This window comes from Podarcis muralis, chromosome 7, assembly GCF_964188315.1.
Source record: "Podarcis muralis chromosome 7, rPodMur119.hap1.1, whole genome shotgun sequence".
Taxonomy (NCBI): domain Eukaryota; kingdom Metazoa; phylum Chordata; class Lepidosauria; order Squamata; family Lacertidae; genus Podarcis; species Podarcis muralis.
Window position 1 is genome coordinate 13,047,262 of NC_135661.1, and position 17,563 is coordinate 13,064,824.

At 47.7% G+C, this 17,563-nt stretch overlaps 1 protein-coding gene across 2 annotated transcripts; it reads left to right on the forward strand.

Moving 5' to 3' along the window:
* Positions 1 to 2,494: 2,494 nt before the first annotated feature.
* On the forward strand, positions 2,495 to 17,092 carry DGUOK (deoxyguanosine kinase). Of its 2 annotated transcripts, XM_028741122.2 has the most exons (7): positions 2,495 to 2,651; positions 5,278 to 5,390; positions 7,185 to 7,372; positions 8,147 to 8,294; positions 11,366 to 11,481; positions 16,579 to 16,678; positions 16,879 to 17,092. In XM_028741122.2, the coding sequence occupies exons 1-7, from the start codon at positions 2,600 to 2,602 to the stop codon at positions 16,942 to 16,944; spliced, it is 783 nt and encodes a 260-aa protein (XP_028596955.1). In that variant the 5' UTR covers positions 2,495 to 2,599; the 3' UTR covers positions 16,945 to 17,092. The 2 variants fall into 2 exon arrangements, with proteins under 2 accessions (XP_028596955.1, XP_028596956.1); XM_028741123.2 differs by lacking the exon at positions 5,278 to 5,390 and having other exon boundaries at positions 2,522 to 2,651.
* The last annotated feature ends 471 nt before the right edge of the window (positions 17,093 to 17,563 follow it).

The following is a 17,563-nucleotide window of genomic DNA, read 5'->3' on the forward strand; positions in this document are numbered from 1 at the left end:
GGGTTGTTCAAATGAAATATACCTTTACCTGAAAATTCAGTACTTCAGATGCTAGTCTGTTGCATGAAAAACAACAAAACCATGTGGCATCTTAAGAGGGCTGAATCAAGACCATGATGTTCCCTGGGCCAGCAGCCTTTAGTGGGTACCCTACTCTACTCCCAACTCTAGAGTTGCATGTACGACGTCTTGGGCATGTGAACACACTCACCCAAAGAAAAAGCATGTTATGTGCAACGATGGGGTGGTAAGCTCTACTCACACTCAGATTAATGGGCCTAAATTATGTCCATTGATTTCAGTAGGTTTACTGTGAGCAGTGCTTAGTTGGATACAAGCCATGTGGGAAACATTTCTACATATCTTAAAGCAGGGGTAGCCAATGTGGTGCCTCCCAGATGATGTTGGACTGCAGCTGTTGCCATTTGCTGACCATTAATCCATAAACAGACCCCCGTGTTGCAATATAGACAAGCTGAACAAAATAACACAACACGATGGCCAATAACAATGGCACAGAACACTACTGTATTTATAGACTAATCCAAATGATCAGAAATTGCAACCAAAGTCTCTAAATCTTCACCAGTTGTGGCAGAGTAATTCAAAAGTTTGATATATACATAATCTTGATGAAGAATCGATTAAGATTGGCTGATGAAGCATTGAATGAAACAGATTGGTTATCCGGAAACTTCTGTTCCAGCGATATTTGATGACAGATTATGGGACGCGGATAGCGCTGTGGGTTAAACCACAGAGCCTAGGACTTGCCGATCAGAAGGTCGGCAGTTCAAATCCTCGCGACGGGGTGAGCTCCCATTGCTTGGTCCCTGCTCCTGCCAACCCAGCAGTTTGAAAGCACATCCAAGTGCAAGTAGATAAATAGGTCTACTTCACTCTGGCAGGAAGGTAAACGGCGTTTCTGTGCACTGCTCTGGTTCGCCACATGACCCGGAAGCTGTACGCCGGCTCCCTTCGGCCAATAAAGCGAGATGAGCGCTGCAACCCCAGTTGGCCACGACTGGACCTAATGGTCAGGGGTCCCTTTACCTTTACCTATGTATATATCAAACTTTTGAATTATTCTGCTGTGACTGGTGAAGGTTTAGAGACTTTAGTTGCAATTTCTGATTAAATAGTGTTAATGCCATTGTTATTGGTCATTGTGTTGTGTTATTTTATTCAATTTGCTGACCATTGGCCATGCTTGCTGGGACCAATGGCAACAGCAGCCCACAACATCTGCAGGGAACCGAGCTGGCTGCATCTTCTGCACTTCACCGGAAGCAAGACTGGAAAGGCCCCTTCACACATTTGTTGTGCCAAGGGGTCTTCTTCGGTGCAAGCACTGGCATCACCCCAGGTGCTGCGTGGCTTTCCTGGCCCTCTTCCAACCTCCACATGCTGGATGTGGCCACCTGCCTCAGGGAAGCCTCCCTGTTGCCCCTGCTGCCTATGTCCAGGGTGTGGCCATTAGGGTGGAGGCTGGGGAAAGGGCAGCATCTGGAACATGGCCAGCAGCATGGGCCCCTTGCTCTGGTGGAGACAGTGGCGTAGCGTGGGGGGTGCAGGGGGGCCCGGCCGCACCGGGCGCAACATCTGGGGTTAGGGCAAATCCACGGGTTAAAGGTAAAGTAAAGGTAAAGGTACCCCTGCCCGTACGGGCCAGTCTTGACAGACTCTGGGGTTGTGCGCCCATCTCACTCAAGAGGCCAGGGGCCAGCGCTGTCCGCAGACACTTCCGGGTCACGTGGCCAGCGTGACATCACTGCTCTGGCGAGCCAGAGCCGCACACGGAAACACCATTTACCTTCCCGCCAGTAAGCGGTCCCTATTTATCTACTTGCACCCGGAGGTGCTTTCGAACTGCTAGGTTGGCAGGCGGGTTAGGGGGCGCAAATTACTTGCCTTGCCCCGGGTGCTGACAACCCACGCTACGCCACTGGGTGGAGACCCCTTTGCACAGTTGACACATGAAGGGGGCTTGACACATCACCAAAGGGAGCAGGGCGATGTGCTGCCTCCTGCCGCCCCCCCCCCCACCTTCCACAGGCGGGGCACAGCCTCTTGCTCTTCTGCTGCTTCATTCCGCCTAATGGGTGGGCCGGCTCCGGTTCTTTGGCAACTTTTCTTCTCTAGAACTCCTGTTTTTAACTCTGTGGCACAGAGCTGTGAAATGCCACTCAAATTCGTTCCAGGAAATGCTCCGAGCTGTTTTATATCCCAGAAAGGCAGAGTTTGCCGAATGGCACCCTTTCTGCTCCTGAGCTGTGAGAGGAGGTGGCTACGCTACCGAGCACCGCAGGGGTGGGGCTTACTCCCGAGGAGACATGCACGGGGTGGCGCTGCAGGCGCCGGATCCTCTCAAAGCATGACTCCAGGGTGCCGCATTCAACAAGCACACCCTCCTGCCCCGCAAATGGCCGTCCGCGGGAGTACTGCTGCCCCGAGCTGCGCCGGAACAAAGTGAACTGGGCCCCTTTGGGCTTGGCGGGCTCCGGAAAGACACGAGCGACTTCGGCAGGGCGGTGGCGCAGGCGCAATAGCTGGGCTGCGCCTCCCGACAGCTGGGCGCTCGCTGGCGCGGCTCTGCGCGATGGCTGCGGCGCGGGAGGCCGGCAAGAGGCTCGCCATCGAAGGAAACATTGGTAAGGGGTCTGGGGAGGGGGCGCAGGAGGAGCTCGGGGGTCTTTTCTTCCATTTTATGCCGGCAGCGCCATCCTGAGACTTGGAAGCGCCCGTCCAGCCGGAGGTGGTGGTGGTGGTGGGGAGGAGGAACTCTGCACTTGCTCAGAGGCAGCCTTATTATTGCCTCGGTTGCACCAGGGCTCGGGCCCTTGCACGGTTGCAGGATATACGCATTAGGAGCAATGTTCCGCCCCACTCCCCGTCTTGCATCAGTTGGGGAAGCCGCGCAGTCTCGGGCTTTGGCCAGCCTCCAGGGAAGATCTTGGTTGGGTGGTGATTGATTGATTTACTATATTTCTAGGCTGCTTTTCATTCAGATGAATAGCAGGCAGTTACAAACAGTAAATAACATTCCAAACTCAACACAAATCATATAGAACAGATAACAAATTGAAATATACTCAGAGTCGCAAAGTGATTTCATGCTCTTTATTCAGCTCATAGTGGTGAGGAGGAATGAATGAAAGTCCCCTCAAAGTATCTGCTTTATATACATTATTTACACAATGGGCTGCACATGATTGGCTAATTCCGGAATTCTACTGTAAGCCAATCAGGTTGTGGATTCACTTCTAACTGGAGCATGATTGGGTAGTTCCTGCCAACCAATCATACTGCTGCATTGTTCTAGGACCAATCAGACTGCTGCATTCTGAATCCTATTGTTCTAGGACCAATCAGACTGCTGCCTTTTGGATCCTATTGTTCTAGGACCAATCAGGCTGCTGCAGTTTGGATCCTATTCAACTCAGTACATAACACAAATCATAAGTAAAACCGTTGCAATCCATATAATACCATCAACTAAAAAGGTTAAAGCCTGAACTGGTGCCTCCGCGAGTGTTCAGAAGTGAATGGAACTTGGTGGTGGTTGCAAGAGCACTGTTAGGTTGGGCGGTATTACTATGCCCCATAATATGCAGAAGGGGAGTGGGGCCAGGGTGAGGTGCGAAGTGGGTCACATGCACACCATACGTTTGAAGCACATGGCATCCGAATCCTGGGAACTGTGGTCACTTAAGTGTGCTGGGTATTGTAGCTCTTTGAGGAGCAAACTACAGGTCCCAGGATTCTTTATCCAATGAAGCTGAGCGTTGGAAGATTCAGGGCAGGGGGGAAAATGTCCTCCTTCATGGAGCATGTATGGAACTATGGAACTCACTTCCACAGGAGGCAGCAGTGGTCACCAACTAGGTGGCTTTAGAAGAGGGTTGGACAAACATTCACCTTTGGTGGACGTGCCCAAAGATTAAGGCTTTCTGGGAGATGATCTATAATGAAATGAAAAAGGTATTTAAATATACCTTCCTGAAGAAACCAGAGGCCTTTCTCCTGGGCATGGTCGGCCAATTGGTGCCAAAGAAGGATAGAACTTTCTTTATGTATGCCACAACAGCAGCAAGAATACTTATTGCAAAGTATTGGAAGACACAAGATTTACCCACACTGGAAGAGTGGCAGATGAAGGTGATGGACTATATGGAACTGGCGGAAATGACTGGCAGAATCCGAGACCAGGGAGAAGAGTTGGTGGAAGAAGATTGGAAGAAATTTAAAGACTACTTGCAGAAATACTGTAAAATTAATGAATGTTAAAATGATGTTGGATTGAAAATAAGTGGTATTGGTAATAAGGTTAATAAGAATATGCAAATATGGATTGATAATGGATGAAAATGTATAGTTATAATAGGTTAAGATATAGAGTAAAGATAAATGAAAGAGGGTAAGGATTTGCTGAAATGATTTTGTAAATGGGAATACAAAAAGGGGAGGTGTGAGGAGGTCAAGGAAACAAGTAAATGAGCTTAAAGATATTGAAAAATGGATTTATTTTTAAATTTTTTCTTAGCTATTTGTTTTTTGTATTTTGTATTCTCTTTTTTCCTTTTATGTATTTTTTGGTAATCTGTATTTTTCTTGTTATCTTTTTTCTTCTTTTTTCTATGTTTTCTTTTTAGTTTGTTAATTTTTGTTTTAATTCTCTTTATTCTGTAAACCTATGTTTTTTGTAAAACGCTAATAAATATTAAAAAAGAATAAAAATAGAAGAGGGTTGGACAAATTCATGGCTGCTGGCCTCCACAGCCGGAAGCAGCAGGGCTTCTGAACACCAGCTCCTGGAAACCACAAGAGAGGAAAGTGCTCTGTTGCTTGAATCCTGTTTGCAGGCCTCACAGGCATCTGGCTGGCCCCTGTAAGAACAGGATGGCGCTCCTCTTCTTACGTTCTTATTTATTTCATAAAATTTATATACTGCTTGACTGCTTGACCCACCCTCAGAGCTGTTTGCCAGAATGATTCTTAGGGGGAAGCCATGTGCCCCAAGTGTGTGGTGTGAATGTTACATCCCATCTCCACGGCTCATTCTCTGCTTCAGGATGAGAAAAGAAATCTTGCTCCGGCGGCTTGGCAGCAGCGGGAGGCCCCATTAGCTAAAGTGGTGCTTCAGGTTAAGAACAGTTTCAGGTTAAGAACGGGCCTCCGGAACAAATTAAGTACTTAACCCGAGGTACCACTGTATTTGGAAAGGCGGTATAAGGAGGAATGTTGGCTAATGGGCATACATGTTTTTTGCTCCGCCAGCGGTGGGGAAGTCAACGTTTGTGAGAGTGCTCAGAAAAGCCTTTCCAGAATGGTCCATGACCTTGGAACCAGTGTCCAAGTGGCAGAAAGTTCAAGCTGCTGGTCCCCACCAGGTAAGAGTGCAGATGTAAAACTTGTTAGGTCTGTAAGGAACTGAGCTATTTTGGTTCAGAATATTGTATTCAATCAACTGGGAGTTCTTCTTCAGTACAAGAATTCTGAGCAAAGGGGAAACTTGCCTTCTTACCAACATAATCATTCAGAAAAAATAACCATTCACTCTCGTGCAACTTCCTTTGGCACCAAATAGTCACCCTCTTTGTGCTAAAGCAGGCTTCCTCAAACTCAGTCCTCCAGATGTTTTGTGACTACAATTCCCATCATCCCTGACCACTGGTCCTGCCTAGCTAGGGATCATGGGAGTTGTAAGCCAGAAATATCTGGAGGGCCGAGTTTGAGGAAGCCTGTGCTAAAGTTTATAAGAACACCAGTAGAGCCTGCCGGATCAATCCAATGGCCCATTGAGTCCAGCATCCTGTTCTCCCCGTGGCCAACCATATGCCTGTGGGAAACCTTCCAGCAGGAAACGACTGCAAGAGCAGCCCTCTCTCCCCCTGTGGTTTCCAGGAGCTGGTGTTCAGATGCGTTGCTGCCTCCGACTGTGCAGGCCTAGCACTGCCAGCATGGCTTATATAGCCACCAATAGCCTTATCTTCCTGAATCTTCCAACATTTGCCTCCCCTGAATGCCTATGAATTTTAGTGTTCTGAGAGAGGTAGAAAAATATTTCTCTATCCACTTTCTCCATACAATGCATGATTTTATAAAGTTCAAAAAAACTTCTATAAAGATTTTTTAAGACTCCACCCATCCCCTGTGCTGTGCTTCTATTTATCCCAGCTTGCTGGCTGGGACTGATAGGAGTCCAAAAACATCTGGAGGGCACCAAGTGGGAGAAGGTTGAGCTGGAGGGAGGTGAATCATAGAATCATAGAGTTGGAATAGACCACAAGGGCCATCAAGTCCAACCCCCTGCCAAGCAGGAAACACCATCAGAGCACTCCTGACATATGGTTGTCAAGCCTCTGCTTAAAGACCTCCAAAGAAGGAGACTCCACCACACTCCTTGGCAGCAAATTCCACTGTCGAACAGCTCTTACTGTCAGGAAGTTCTTCCTAATGTTTAGGTGGAATCTTCTTCCTTGTAGTTTGGATCCATTGCTCCGTGTCCGCTTCTCTGGAGCAGCAGAAAACAACCTTTCTCCCTCCTCTATATGACATCCTTTTATATATTTGAACATGGCTATCATATCACCCCTTAACCTCCTCTTCTCCAGGCTAAACATGCCCAGCTCCCTTAGCCGTTCCTCATAAGGCATCGTTTCCAGGCCTTTGACCATTTTGGTTGCCCTCCTCTGGACACGTTCCAGTTTGTCAGTGTCCTTCTTGAACTGTGGTGCCCAGAACTGGACACAGTACTCCAGGTGAGGTCTGACCAGAGCAGAATACAGTGGCACTATTACTTCCCTTGATCTAGATGCTATACTCCTATTGATGCAGCCCAGAATTGCATTGGCTTTTTTAGCTGCCGCGTCACACTGTTGGCTCATGTCAAGTTTGTGGTCAACCAAGACTCCTAGATCCTTTTCACATGTACTGCTCTCAAGCCAGGTGTCCCCCATCTTGTATTTGTGCCTCTCATTTTTTTTGCCCAAGTGCAATACATTACATTTCTCCCTGTTAAAGTTCATCTTGTTTGTTTTGAAGAGGAACCCTGCAATCTCTTCACATGGCACAGGTTCACAGGCCCTGCTGTGGCGTCCCCCCAGAAAACACACACTTTGTTTTGTGGTTCCTGTTCCATTTGGTTCTTAAATGCTTGTCTCTTAAATTATTCCCTGTCACAGGCCTCTCCATCTCAGAGCTTTGCGAACCTGCTTCAAATGATGTATCAGGAGCCTTCGCGATGGTCCTACACATTCCAGACTTACTCGTGCCTGAGTCGGCTGAAGGCGCAGCTGGAGCCTCTGTCTGTGAAGCCCCTGAAGATGTGGGACCACGTGCGGGTTTTTGAGAGATCTATATATAGTGATAGGTATGGTGCCACAATCCTGTTCCTGAAGTTGGCAGCAGCAGCAACAGGCCAAGAGAAGTGGGGAGATGTTTGCCTTTTGAAAGAACTGTACATCCCCTGGCGTTGTGGGTTAAAGCCTCAGCGCCTAGGACTTGCCGATCGAAAGGTCGGCGGTTCGAATCCCCGCAGCGGGGTGCGCTCCCGTTGCTCGGTCCCAGCGCCTGCCAACCTAGCAGTTCGAAAGCACCCCCGGGTGCAAGTAGATAAATAGGGACCGCTCTGGCGGGAAGGTAAACAGCGTTTCCGTGTGCTGCGCTGGCTTGCCAGATGCAGCTTGTCACGCTGGCCACGTGACCCGGAAGTGTCTCCGGACAGCGCTGGCCCCTGGCCTCTTAAGTGAGATGGGCACACAACCCTAGAGTCTGTCAAGACTGGCCCGTACGGGCAGGGGTACCTTTACCTTATTCAGTGTCCCCTCTCCATGCGCAGAGTGCTCTGCAGTTTCTTCCCACACTTTCATTGTTGTTGAATGTCCTTGCAGTTCCTTTCAACTTATAATTGGGGAAACTAAGGACGGTGCCCCCTTAGCAAGGAAAGCTTTGCCATTCCTTCCATTGGAGCCTCTTCCCCGCAAGGAAGAGGAAAACCTTCCATTTTGTAATGATGAATGGATGCCAAATGCAAATACAATATTTTGGGAGCTTGGAAATTTCACATTTATCTCTGACTTGCCTGTTGTTCTTCTTCCTGTGTTTGTTGCTGTGCGGGTGGTTTAACTACACGGTCCTCCCCCAGGTACGTCTTTGCCAAAAACCTGTTTGAGATTGGCCACCTGGCTGAGATTGAGTGGGCAATTTACCAGGACTGGCACACTTTTCTCCAACAAGCGTTCGGGGACCAGCTTGACATCCATGGCTTCCTTTATCTACGGGCACCTCCTGAGGTAACTGGAAACCTCTGTTATGTTTATTAGACGCTTCGCCACCCTCAAAAATGAAAGTCAAAGTGATTTACAAAAATGAAGATTGAAAGCAAGTGTTGGGCCAAACGGTCCACTCATGTGGGAAACTGCCTGCTACATCTCTGTCTGAGTCATTGCTCTGGCTGCCTCACCTTCTACTCTGCTGAAGGCAGGTAAATCTGCAGGCTTGTTGCATTGGATGTGAATGGTTCCTTCAAAGTTGGTGCCCTGGGTGCACCTTCTCACAGTCAGGAAGCATGTCCACGAAGGTTTGGGTGGGCTTCTTTAATTTTAGAGGTGAAAGGGACCCGGTGGGTCATCTAGTCCAACCCCTGCAATGATAATAATAATAATAATTTATTATTTGTACCCCGCCCATCTGGCTGGGTTTCCCCAGCCACTCTGGGCGGCTTCCAACAAAGATAAAAAATACACTAAAATGTCACATATTAAAAACTTCCCTGAACAGGGCTGCCTTCAGATGTCTTCTGAATGTCAGGTAGTTGTTTATCGCTTTGACATCTGATGGGAGGGCGTTCCACAGGACGGGCGCCACTACCGAGAAGGCCCTCTGCCTGGTTCCCTGTAACTTGACCTCTCGTAGTGAGGGAACCGCCAGAAGGCCCTCGGAGCTGGACCTCAGTGTCCGGGCAGAACGATGGGGGTGGAGACGCTCCTTCAGATATACTGGACCAAGGCCGTTTAGGGCTTTAAAGGTCAGCACCAACACTTTGAATTGTGCTCGGAAACTTACTGGGAGCCAATGTAGGTCTTTCAAGACCGGTGTTATATGGTCTCGGCGGCCGCACCCAGTCACCAGTCTAGCTGCCGCATTCTGGATTAGTTGTAGTTTCCGGGTCACCTTCAAAGGTAGCCCCACGTAGAGCGCATTGCAGTAGTCTAAGCGGGAGATAACCAGAGCATGTACCACTCTGGCGAGACAGTCCGCAGGCAGATAGGGTCTCAGCCTACGTACCAGATGGAGCTGGTAAACAGCTGCCCTGGATACAGATTTGACCTGTGCCTCCATGGACAGCTGTGAGTCCAAAATGACTCCCAGGCTGCGCACCTGGTCCTTCAGGGGCACAGTTACCCCATTCAGGACCAGGGAATCCTCCACACCTGCTCGCCTCCTGTCCCCCAAAAACAGTACTTCTGTCTTATCGGGATTCAACCTCAATCTGTTAGCCACCATCCATCCTCCAACCGCCTCCAGGCACTCACACAGGACATTCACCGCCTTCACTGGTTCTGATTTAAAAGAGAGGTAGAGCTGGGTATCATCCGCATACTGATGAACACCCAGCCCAAACCTCCTGATGATCTCTCCCAGTGGCTGCATGTAAATGTTGAAAAGCATGGGGGAGAGGACAGAGCCCTGAGGCACCCCACAAGTGAGGGCCCAGGGGTCTGAACACTCATCCCCCACCACCACTTTCTGAACACGGCCCAGGAGGAATCATGGCAGGTTTTGACTTGTATACATCAGCAGTGGCTCTGCTTTGTTAGCCCAGGGGCCACATTTTGTACCAGCAAGCTCTCCAGGGGCCGCAGTACATGCTAGGCATTGTCAGAAAAGTCGGTGTGATGACCAACACACCTGCACATATGTGTGCACACACACTGAGCATGAGATTGTGAAGGAGGGGGTGGTACTTGGTGGTTCCAGCTAAAAACACAGCAGTTTCCTCCATTGCAACCTAGAACGCATTTCCAATCTAAGAGGGAGAACGGAGAAGACCATGGAAAGGGAAAGCCACAAGAGAGTGAGTGTGGCCAACCAGGTGCCTTTGGGAAATCCACAAGCAGGATTAATAATAATAATAATAATAATAATAATAATAATAATAATAATAATATTTATACCCTGCCCTCCCCAGCCAGTGTCAGGCTCAGGGCGGCTAACACCAATAAAATCACAGTAAAAACATAATAGGGGGGAAAGAGGGGGTGTGTGAGGAAAAAACCCCAATTAAAATACAGGTTAAAATGCAATTTAAAATGCAGCCTCATTTTTAAAGTAGCTGATAAATCTAGACCATAAGGGGAGGGAAACATAAGGGTCAGACTGAGTCCAAACCAAAGGCCAGGCGGAACAGCTCTGTCTTGCAGGCCCTGCGGAAAGATGTCAAGTCCCGAAGGGCCCTAGTCTTGTGACAGAGCGTTCCACCAAGTCGGGGCCAGTACTGAAAAGGCCCTGGCCCTAGTTGAAACCAATCTAACCTCCTTGAGGCTCGGCACCTCCAAAGTGTTGTTATTTGTGGACCTTAAGGTCCTCCGCGGGGCCTACCAGGAGAGGCGGTCCCATAGGTACGAGGGTCAAGCACAAGACACTCTCCGCTGCTGTAGTTTCCAGCAACTGATATTCAGAACCCTTTAGCCTTGTAGCCATCACTGCCTTCTGTGGGAGCAAGTTCCATAGATTAACTCTGGGCTGCATGAAGAAGGACTTCCTTCTGTCTGTCTAGAAACTTCCAACATTCATATTCATTGGATGTTGAAGAGTTTTATTGTTACGAGAGAGAGGGAGGGAAAACCTTTTATCTCTCCACTCTCTCCACGTCATGCATAATTTTATAAACTTCTATCCTGTTGCCAGTTACTCACTATTTCTCTGAACTAAAAAGTCCCAAGTGCTGCAACCTTTCCTTGTAAGGGAATCGCTGCATCCCCTTGGTTGCTGTTTTCTGAAGCTTTCCCAACTCTACAATATCCTTCTTGAGGTGAGGACTGTACACAGGACTGCATTCCAAATGTGGTCTCATCATAAGATTCGCATAACGGCATTACGATCCTGGCAGGTCTATTGTCAATGCCTTTCCTAATGATCCCTAGAATGGAATTTGCTTTTTTTCACAGCTGCTGCATTCTGGGTCTATAGAAAGTCACTTGGGGCTGGATCAGGCTTGCATTGTTTGCTCCCTTGGTAAACCTCCTTGGGTGTGAGAGTGAAGTGTGCCTCTCTGGCAGAACAGGAGTTGCTGGTTTTAAGGCAGTGTGGGGCTCTGGCGTTCATGCCGCTGGCCAATGAATTTCCCTTTCCCTCCTTTCAGATCTGCATGGAAAGATTGCGCCAAAGAGGGAGGCCTGAAGAGAAGGGGGTCCAGCTGCGCTACCTGGAGCAGCTTCACACTCAGCACGAACATTGGCTCATGGAGAAGAGCACAGAGTGAGTCACAGGCGGAGCAGCAGAGAGCTGGCTTCAGTGGCAAGGCAGTTGTGGCTCTGCAGGCAGCGTCTGCGCCTGATCCTCTGCTTTTTGGTCCCACTCGTTGTGTCACGTGGCAGGTGTACGCTGGTGCCAGAGCACCCACTTGATCCCACACGGAAGAGAGAAGCATGCAGCCAAGCCACAGTTCCCGTCACCTGGAGATGAGGATGATTGTTTGCATCCCACCTTCTTTCCTTCAAGGATCTCAAGGCGATGTATGTGGTCCTCTCGCTCCCTGTTTTATTCTCACAACTCTGTGAAGTGGGTTCGGCTCCAAGACAGTGACTGGCCCAAGGCTTCTGAGTGAGGATTTGCATCCAGGTCTCCCAGGTCCTTGTCCAACACTTTAACTGCTAAACATTACTGCTGCTGGGCTATGATGCTGAACAGCAGCAAGGGCGGCCAAAAGGAACCAGGAAGTCTTGGTAGCACAGAAATGGGCGGGCTAAAGACCACAAGGTGCAGGAGGGCAGCTGTGTACAGATGGATGCTGTGTCCTGGGCTGTGCACAACTCAGACCCCAAAATAAGATATGTGGCAGGCAACATTTGGAAGTGGGCCATGGGGTGTATTTGCCATTTGCTTCCCAACCAGAATCCTTAACAGTCTCTTGCTCACCAGACACAATTAGTGGGCTCTGGGTCACTCAAGAGCTGCTTTCCTAACAGTAAGTCAGGCCTGATCCAGGTTACTCTTTTATGATTAATTTGGGATTACTTATTGGCAGAATTTTTATCCTTTCCCATTGTCACAGTTTACAGGCCACTACTGTGTTAGTTAGGGGACGCGGGTGGCGCTGTGGGTAAAACCTCAGCGCCTAGGACTTGCCGATCACATGGTCGGCGGTTTGAATCCCCGCGGCGGGGTGCGCTCCCGTCGTTCGGTCCCAGCGCCTGCCAACCTAGCAGTTCGAAAGCACCCCCGGGTGCAAGTAGATAAATAGGGACCGCTTACCAGCGGGAAGGTAAACGGTGTTCCGTGTGCTGCGCTGGCTTGCCAGATGCAGCTTGTCATGCTGGCCACGTGACCCGGAAGTGTCTGCAGACAGCGCTGGCTCCCGGCCTATAGAGTGAGATGAGCGCACAACCCTAGAGTCTGGCAAGACTGGCCTGTACGGGCAGGGGTACCTTTACCTTTACCTTACTGTGTTAGTTGCAGTGTTGTTGCAAACCAAAGAGAGGCTGGAAGTTTCCGTTCTGCAGTGGGAGCGATGTGTGAAATCACAAGCTAGCTCAGCCTTCTCCAACTTTGTGCTCTCCCCATGTTTTAAGCTGCAGGTTCTATCAGCTCCAGCTAGCATGGCTGTGCTCCCATCAACTCTGGGGCACTGGCTGGGGCCGATGGGAGCCGAAGACCCAAATCTCTGGAGGGCATCAAGTTGGGAAAGGCTGCTCTAGGGATTAAGTCGTCGTCATCCTTTATTTTTTATTCATTCCGTTCCATTTATGAATGCTTCCTGTAGTGACTAAGAATAAAACCAAGTTTGTATATTTAAAACAAGTTCAAATCCAATGTATGTACAGACTGGGATAGAAATTTCTACTGCACTTCTTTTAAACCTGCAAGATGTATGTTCTCATTCTGCATGCTTTATTCTGAACACAGTGCTAGGGTTTTCCGACTGTTATTTAGCAGGAAGAGAGGCAGGAAGGAATTATTGTTGCTTTACACCAGCAGTTAAGGCGACTACAACTTCACCTCTCCACCAAAAAGCAGAAGAGACTGTAAATTACAGGTGCCCAATATTATCTTCCTTGCTGTTTAATCAGTAAACACATCTGACAGCCTTGCATATTGTGATCACTTACAACTGAGCTTCCAGAATCCAGTGAGCCTTTGGGTGGTGATGACTTCACTCAGCTGAGCTCTCTTGCCACACAGAGCCTGTCCATCAACTTCTGAACCTTAATCAGTGGAAGCAAAGCAGATGAACTTCTATGTTTTGCCTTGGTCTTTCACCCCCAGTCTTCTTGTTCTCAGCCTGTAGTTAGTCATGTCCATCTTAAAGAAGAAGTGTGTTTTCCAGTTCTACATTATTAGTTTTCAGAACCAAGCTTTTTTAAAGCTTACATAGTTGTATAGTACGAGCAAAGGCAGCAGAGTAAATGTCAAGCACGATCAGAACATGGGACTGTCTGACCTCCCCTTTCCACTGCTTGTGAATTCTAATGATTTAATTCATTTTAAATGAAGCCCAATTCTATATCCCTACTTACAGTAGTACCTTGGGTTACAGACACTTCAGGTTACAGACACTTCAGGTTACAGACTCCGCTAACCCAGAAATAGTACCTTGGGTTAAGAACTTTGCTTCAGGATGAGAACAGAAATCGTGCGGCGGCGGCAGTGGGAGGCCCCATTAGCTAAAGTGGTACCTCAGGTTAAGAACAGATTCAGGTTAAGAATGGACCTCCAGAATGAATTAAGTTCTTAACCCAAGGTACCACTGTACTCATAAATGTGGGGCACTCCTCCTTTCTTATCCTGACATGTTTCTTCTTGTGATGATGCAGACACTTACCCAAAACTTTGTCTCCCTCACTTGTGTTCCTCTTGATGTTGCATGTAATACTAAACTATAGTCAGAAACAAACTGTGGCTTACTGTGAATTTGTGTGTTCACACAGTTCAAATTGCACCCACCCTTTGCCAAGCTGGGAGTAAAGAACGCCACAGTGCTGGCTTAGCATTTTGTGTGAACCAGCATTGGTAGTTTGCATCTCTCCAAAGAAACTAGTAAGTCAAGAACAAACCTTGACTTCTGCCCATGGTTTGTTTGGGTTAGTGTTTGCACACAACTCTAATCCAGCACTGTTGTTTGTTTCTTCCCAGTTGGCAAATGGATGAGCAGAGTGGGTGTGATTTGAGCAGCACGTATCAGCTTGCTGGCACATTCATAGTAAACTATAGTTTGTTTCTGACCATGACTTACTGTTTGGTGCAAGCCAGGCCATTAACTAGCTTGTCCCATCCTTCCTCACTATAGCCCAGGGGTCTGCAACCCGCGGCTCCGGAGCCGCATGTGGCTCTTTTACACCTTTGCCACGGCTCCGGGGCGGATACTAGTGAGGGGAGGAGGCGCATTGTGCGCCCCGACACTCCCCACTGTGGCGGGCGCTGTACTGGCTGTGACGTCGCATGGGGGGCGGTGCGTGCGTTAGTCACGCACCATCCCGACGTCACCTTCCCGCCCGCTGTCAGATCGCAGCTCCAGAGATATATTTGTTTTAAATGTCGCAATGGTTTTGCGGCTCCCAGTTGTTGTTTTCTTCGGAAACGGGTGGCTCTTTTTGTCTTAAAGGTTGCAGACCCCTGCTATAGTCTGTCACTACAAACACACACCATCCCCTGTATCCTAAGTAAAGGCAAATAGAGAAAGCAGAGGTTTGGCTTGCAGTGAGGTGACCTTTGGTGTTGTGATCCTCAGTGTTACCTTAGACGAAGAAGTTTGGGGCTGAAAGACGGAGGCAGAGTGTGGGTGCATGGAGGCTAGATTGTTAAGTGAGCACATTGCAGAAAATGTTTGCTGCTTACATGATGCAGAAATTAAGGCTGGCACCTTAAGTTACAATTTCTACATTTTGGGATGTGCGTAATGGAATTAGTAAGTGCCTTAAAAATGTTTTTTTTATCTGAAGGTAGAATGTATTTGGCTTTGTTTCAAGGAAATCCATTGAATTATATGAGTCATGGTGACGGTGCAAGGCAGCAAAATTTAGCTCCACTGTGGGTGTATAATAGTCAACATATGCACTATGCTTTAAGATGCTGAAAGCTCTATCTCTGTGTAATAATCTGTAATCCTTGCATGAAGCTGCAAGAGAGGCTGTTTTTTAAAATTATTGCTGGTTTTATTAACTTCACAGTGTGATCAACAGTTCAAGGAGTAGATTTGGTATACAGTGGTGCCCTGCAAGACGAATGCCTCGCAAGACGAAAAACTCGCTAGACGAAAGGGTTTTCCGTTTTTTGAGTCGTTCCGCAAGACGAATTTCCCTATGGGCTTGCTTCGCAAGACGAAACGTCTTGCGAGTTCTTGCGAGTTTGTTTCCTTTTTCTTAAAGCCGCTAAGCCGTTAATAGCCGCTAAGCCGCTAATAGCCGCTAAGCCGCTAATAGCCGTGCTTCGCAAGACGAAAAAACCGCAAGATGAATAGACTCGCGGAATGGATTAATTTCGTCTTGCGAGGCACCACTGTATTGTATAGTATAAGCCACTGTTATCTCCAAATTGCTGTGGGATGGCAATACAGTGGTGCCTCACAAGACGAAATTAATCTGTTCCGTGAGTCTATTCGTCTTGTGGTTTTTTCGTCTTGTCAAGCACGGCTATTAGCGGCTTAGCGGCTATTAACGGCTTAGCGGCTATTAACGGCTTAGCGGCTTTAAGAAAAAGGAAGCAAACTCGCAAGAACTCGCAAGACGTTTTGTCTTGCGAAGCAAGCCCATAGGGAAATTCGTCTTGCGGAACGACTCAAAAAACGGAAAACCCTTTCGTCTAGCGAGTTTTTCGTCTTGCGAGGCATTCGTCTTGCGGGGCACCACTGTATAGTAAAGCTGAGGATTACAAGAGGGGCAGGAATCTTTGGGTCCATAGAGAGCATGCGCCCCCAGACCTCTGTGCCCTTGGAACATTCCCCAGGCCACGCCCCTCACTGACCCTGCATCACACCCTTTTTTGGCCTGGCTGGAATGTAAGCTTGAACTCTTGATTGTCTGGATGGATGATGGAGGGGTGTGTGTGTGTGTGTGTGTGTGTAGAAACTACCCTACTGCACAAAGGTAAATTTTCCATTCATTCTTCTGTCACTAGTATGTGATCCCGAGAAGATTGTCTAAAGGGAATGTGGCCCCTGGTCTGCAAAAGGTTCCCCTTGCTCTGCTTTCAACAACCTTGGCATGTAGTGCACTGAAGGGAATGAGGTGAATTAATGAGACAACTCAAAGTCAATGCAGATGAGATCATTCAAGGAAGTGAGCTGAACTACCCACTGTAACTGAAGCCACAATATTGATTGCATAGTGAAAAGAAATAACATTCTTATTGCCCCCACAGGATTCATTCTGAAAACATAAGAAACGCTCCAGTCTTGCTGCTTGACGTCACAAAGGATTTTGAGGATGACACAAATGAACAAGGGAGGCTTATGTCCCAGGTAAGATTTCACTTCTTTGAAATGTGAAAGCTTTGGTATAATGCACAAAACTTGCGTATTCTTCCATCAGATGAAAGTTGGCACCGTAAGCTACCAATTTGCCTTAATTGTGTGCCTCTTATTCACTGGAACTAACATGGCAACAACTGAACAAACAATTGTTTGGATTTTATTTGAAGATCTGTTTCCTCTTTTTGCAGGTGAAGACTTTTATAAAGACTCTCTCAGGGGAGGCTGTCCCTTCTGCGTCTACCACTGCCTCCTAGCCCAGGATCTCACAGCAGGCTCCTCTGAGTGGATGGCCACCAAGAGAAAGCAGTCCTTTTTTTTTCCACCCTAAAGATATTTATTAAAGTTTTCAAAATGTTACAAAAAGAAAAAGAGAAAATACAAAGTAAAAACAGTTAAAAACAATTCAATATTTCCGTATCTTATCTTTCATTTGCTTGTTCCCCAGACCTCCTCACACCTCCCTTTTTGTATTCCAGTTCAATTAGTTGGTTCAGCAAATCCTTTCCCTCTTTGTTTTTATCCTAATCTTTAATCTTAATATATTATAACTTTAGATTATCACCTGTTAACAATCCATTTTTACACATTCCTTTATGACATTACTGCTAAAAACCACTTAACTTCAACCCAACATCATTCTAACATTCATTAATTTTGCAGTATTTCTGTAGATAGTCTTTAAATTTCTTCCAATCTTCTTCCACCGACTCTTCTCCCTGGTCTCGGATTCTGCCGGTCATTTCCGCCAGCTCCATATAGTCCATCACCTTCATCTGCCATTCTTCCAGGGTGGGTAGATCTTGTGTCTTCCAATACTTTGCAATAAGTATTCTTGCTGCTGTTGTGGCATACATAAAGAAAGTTCTATCCTTC

What these genes read in the sequence shown, in the direction of transcription:
- DGUOK (XM_028741122.2), top strand. Translation starts at nt 2,600, where the DNA reads ATGGCTGCGGCGCGGGAGGCCGGCAAGAGGCTCGCCATCGAAGGAAAC. An exon ending in AAGCTGCTGGTCCCCACCAG is followed by an intron (nt 5,391 to 7,184) that starts GTAAGAGTGCAG and finishes TCCCTGTCACAG; the next exon opens with GCCTCTCCATCTCAGAGCTT. An exon ending in ATCTACGGGCACCTCCTGAG is followed by an intron (nt 8,295 to 11,365) that starts GTAACTGGAAAC and finishes CCCTCCTTTCAG; the next exon opens with ATCTGCATGGAAAGATTGCG.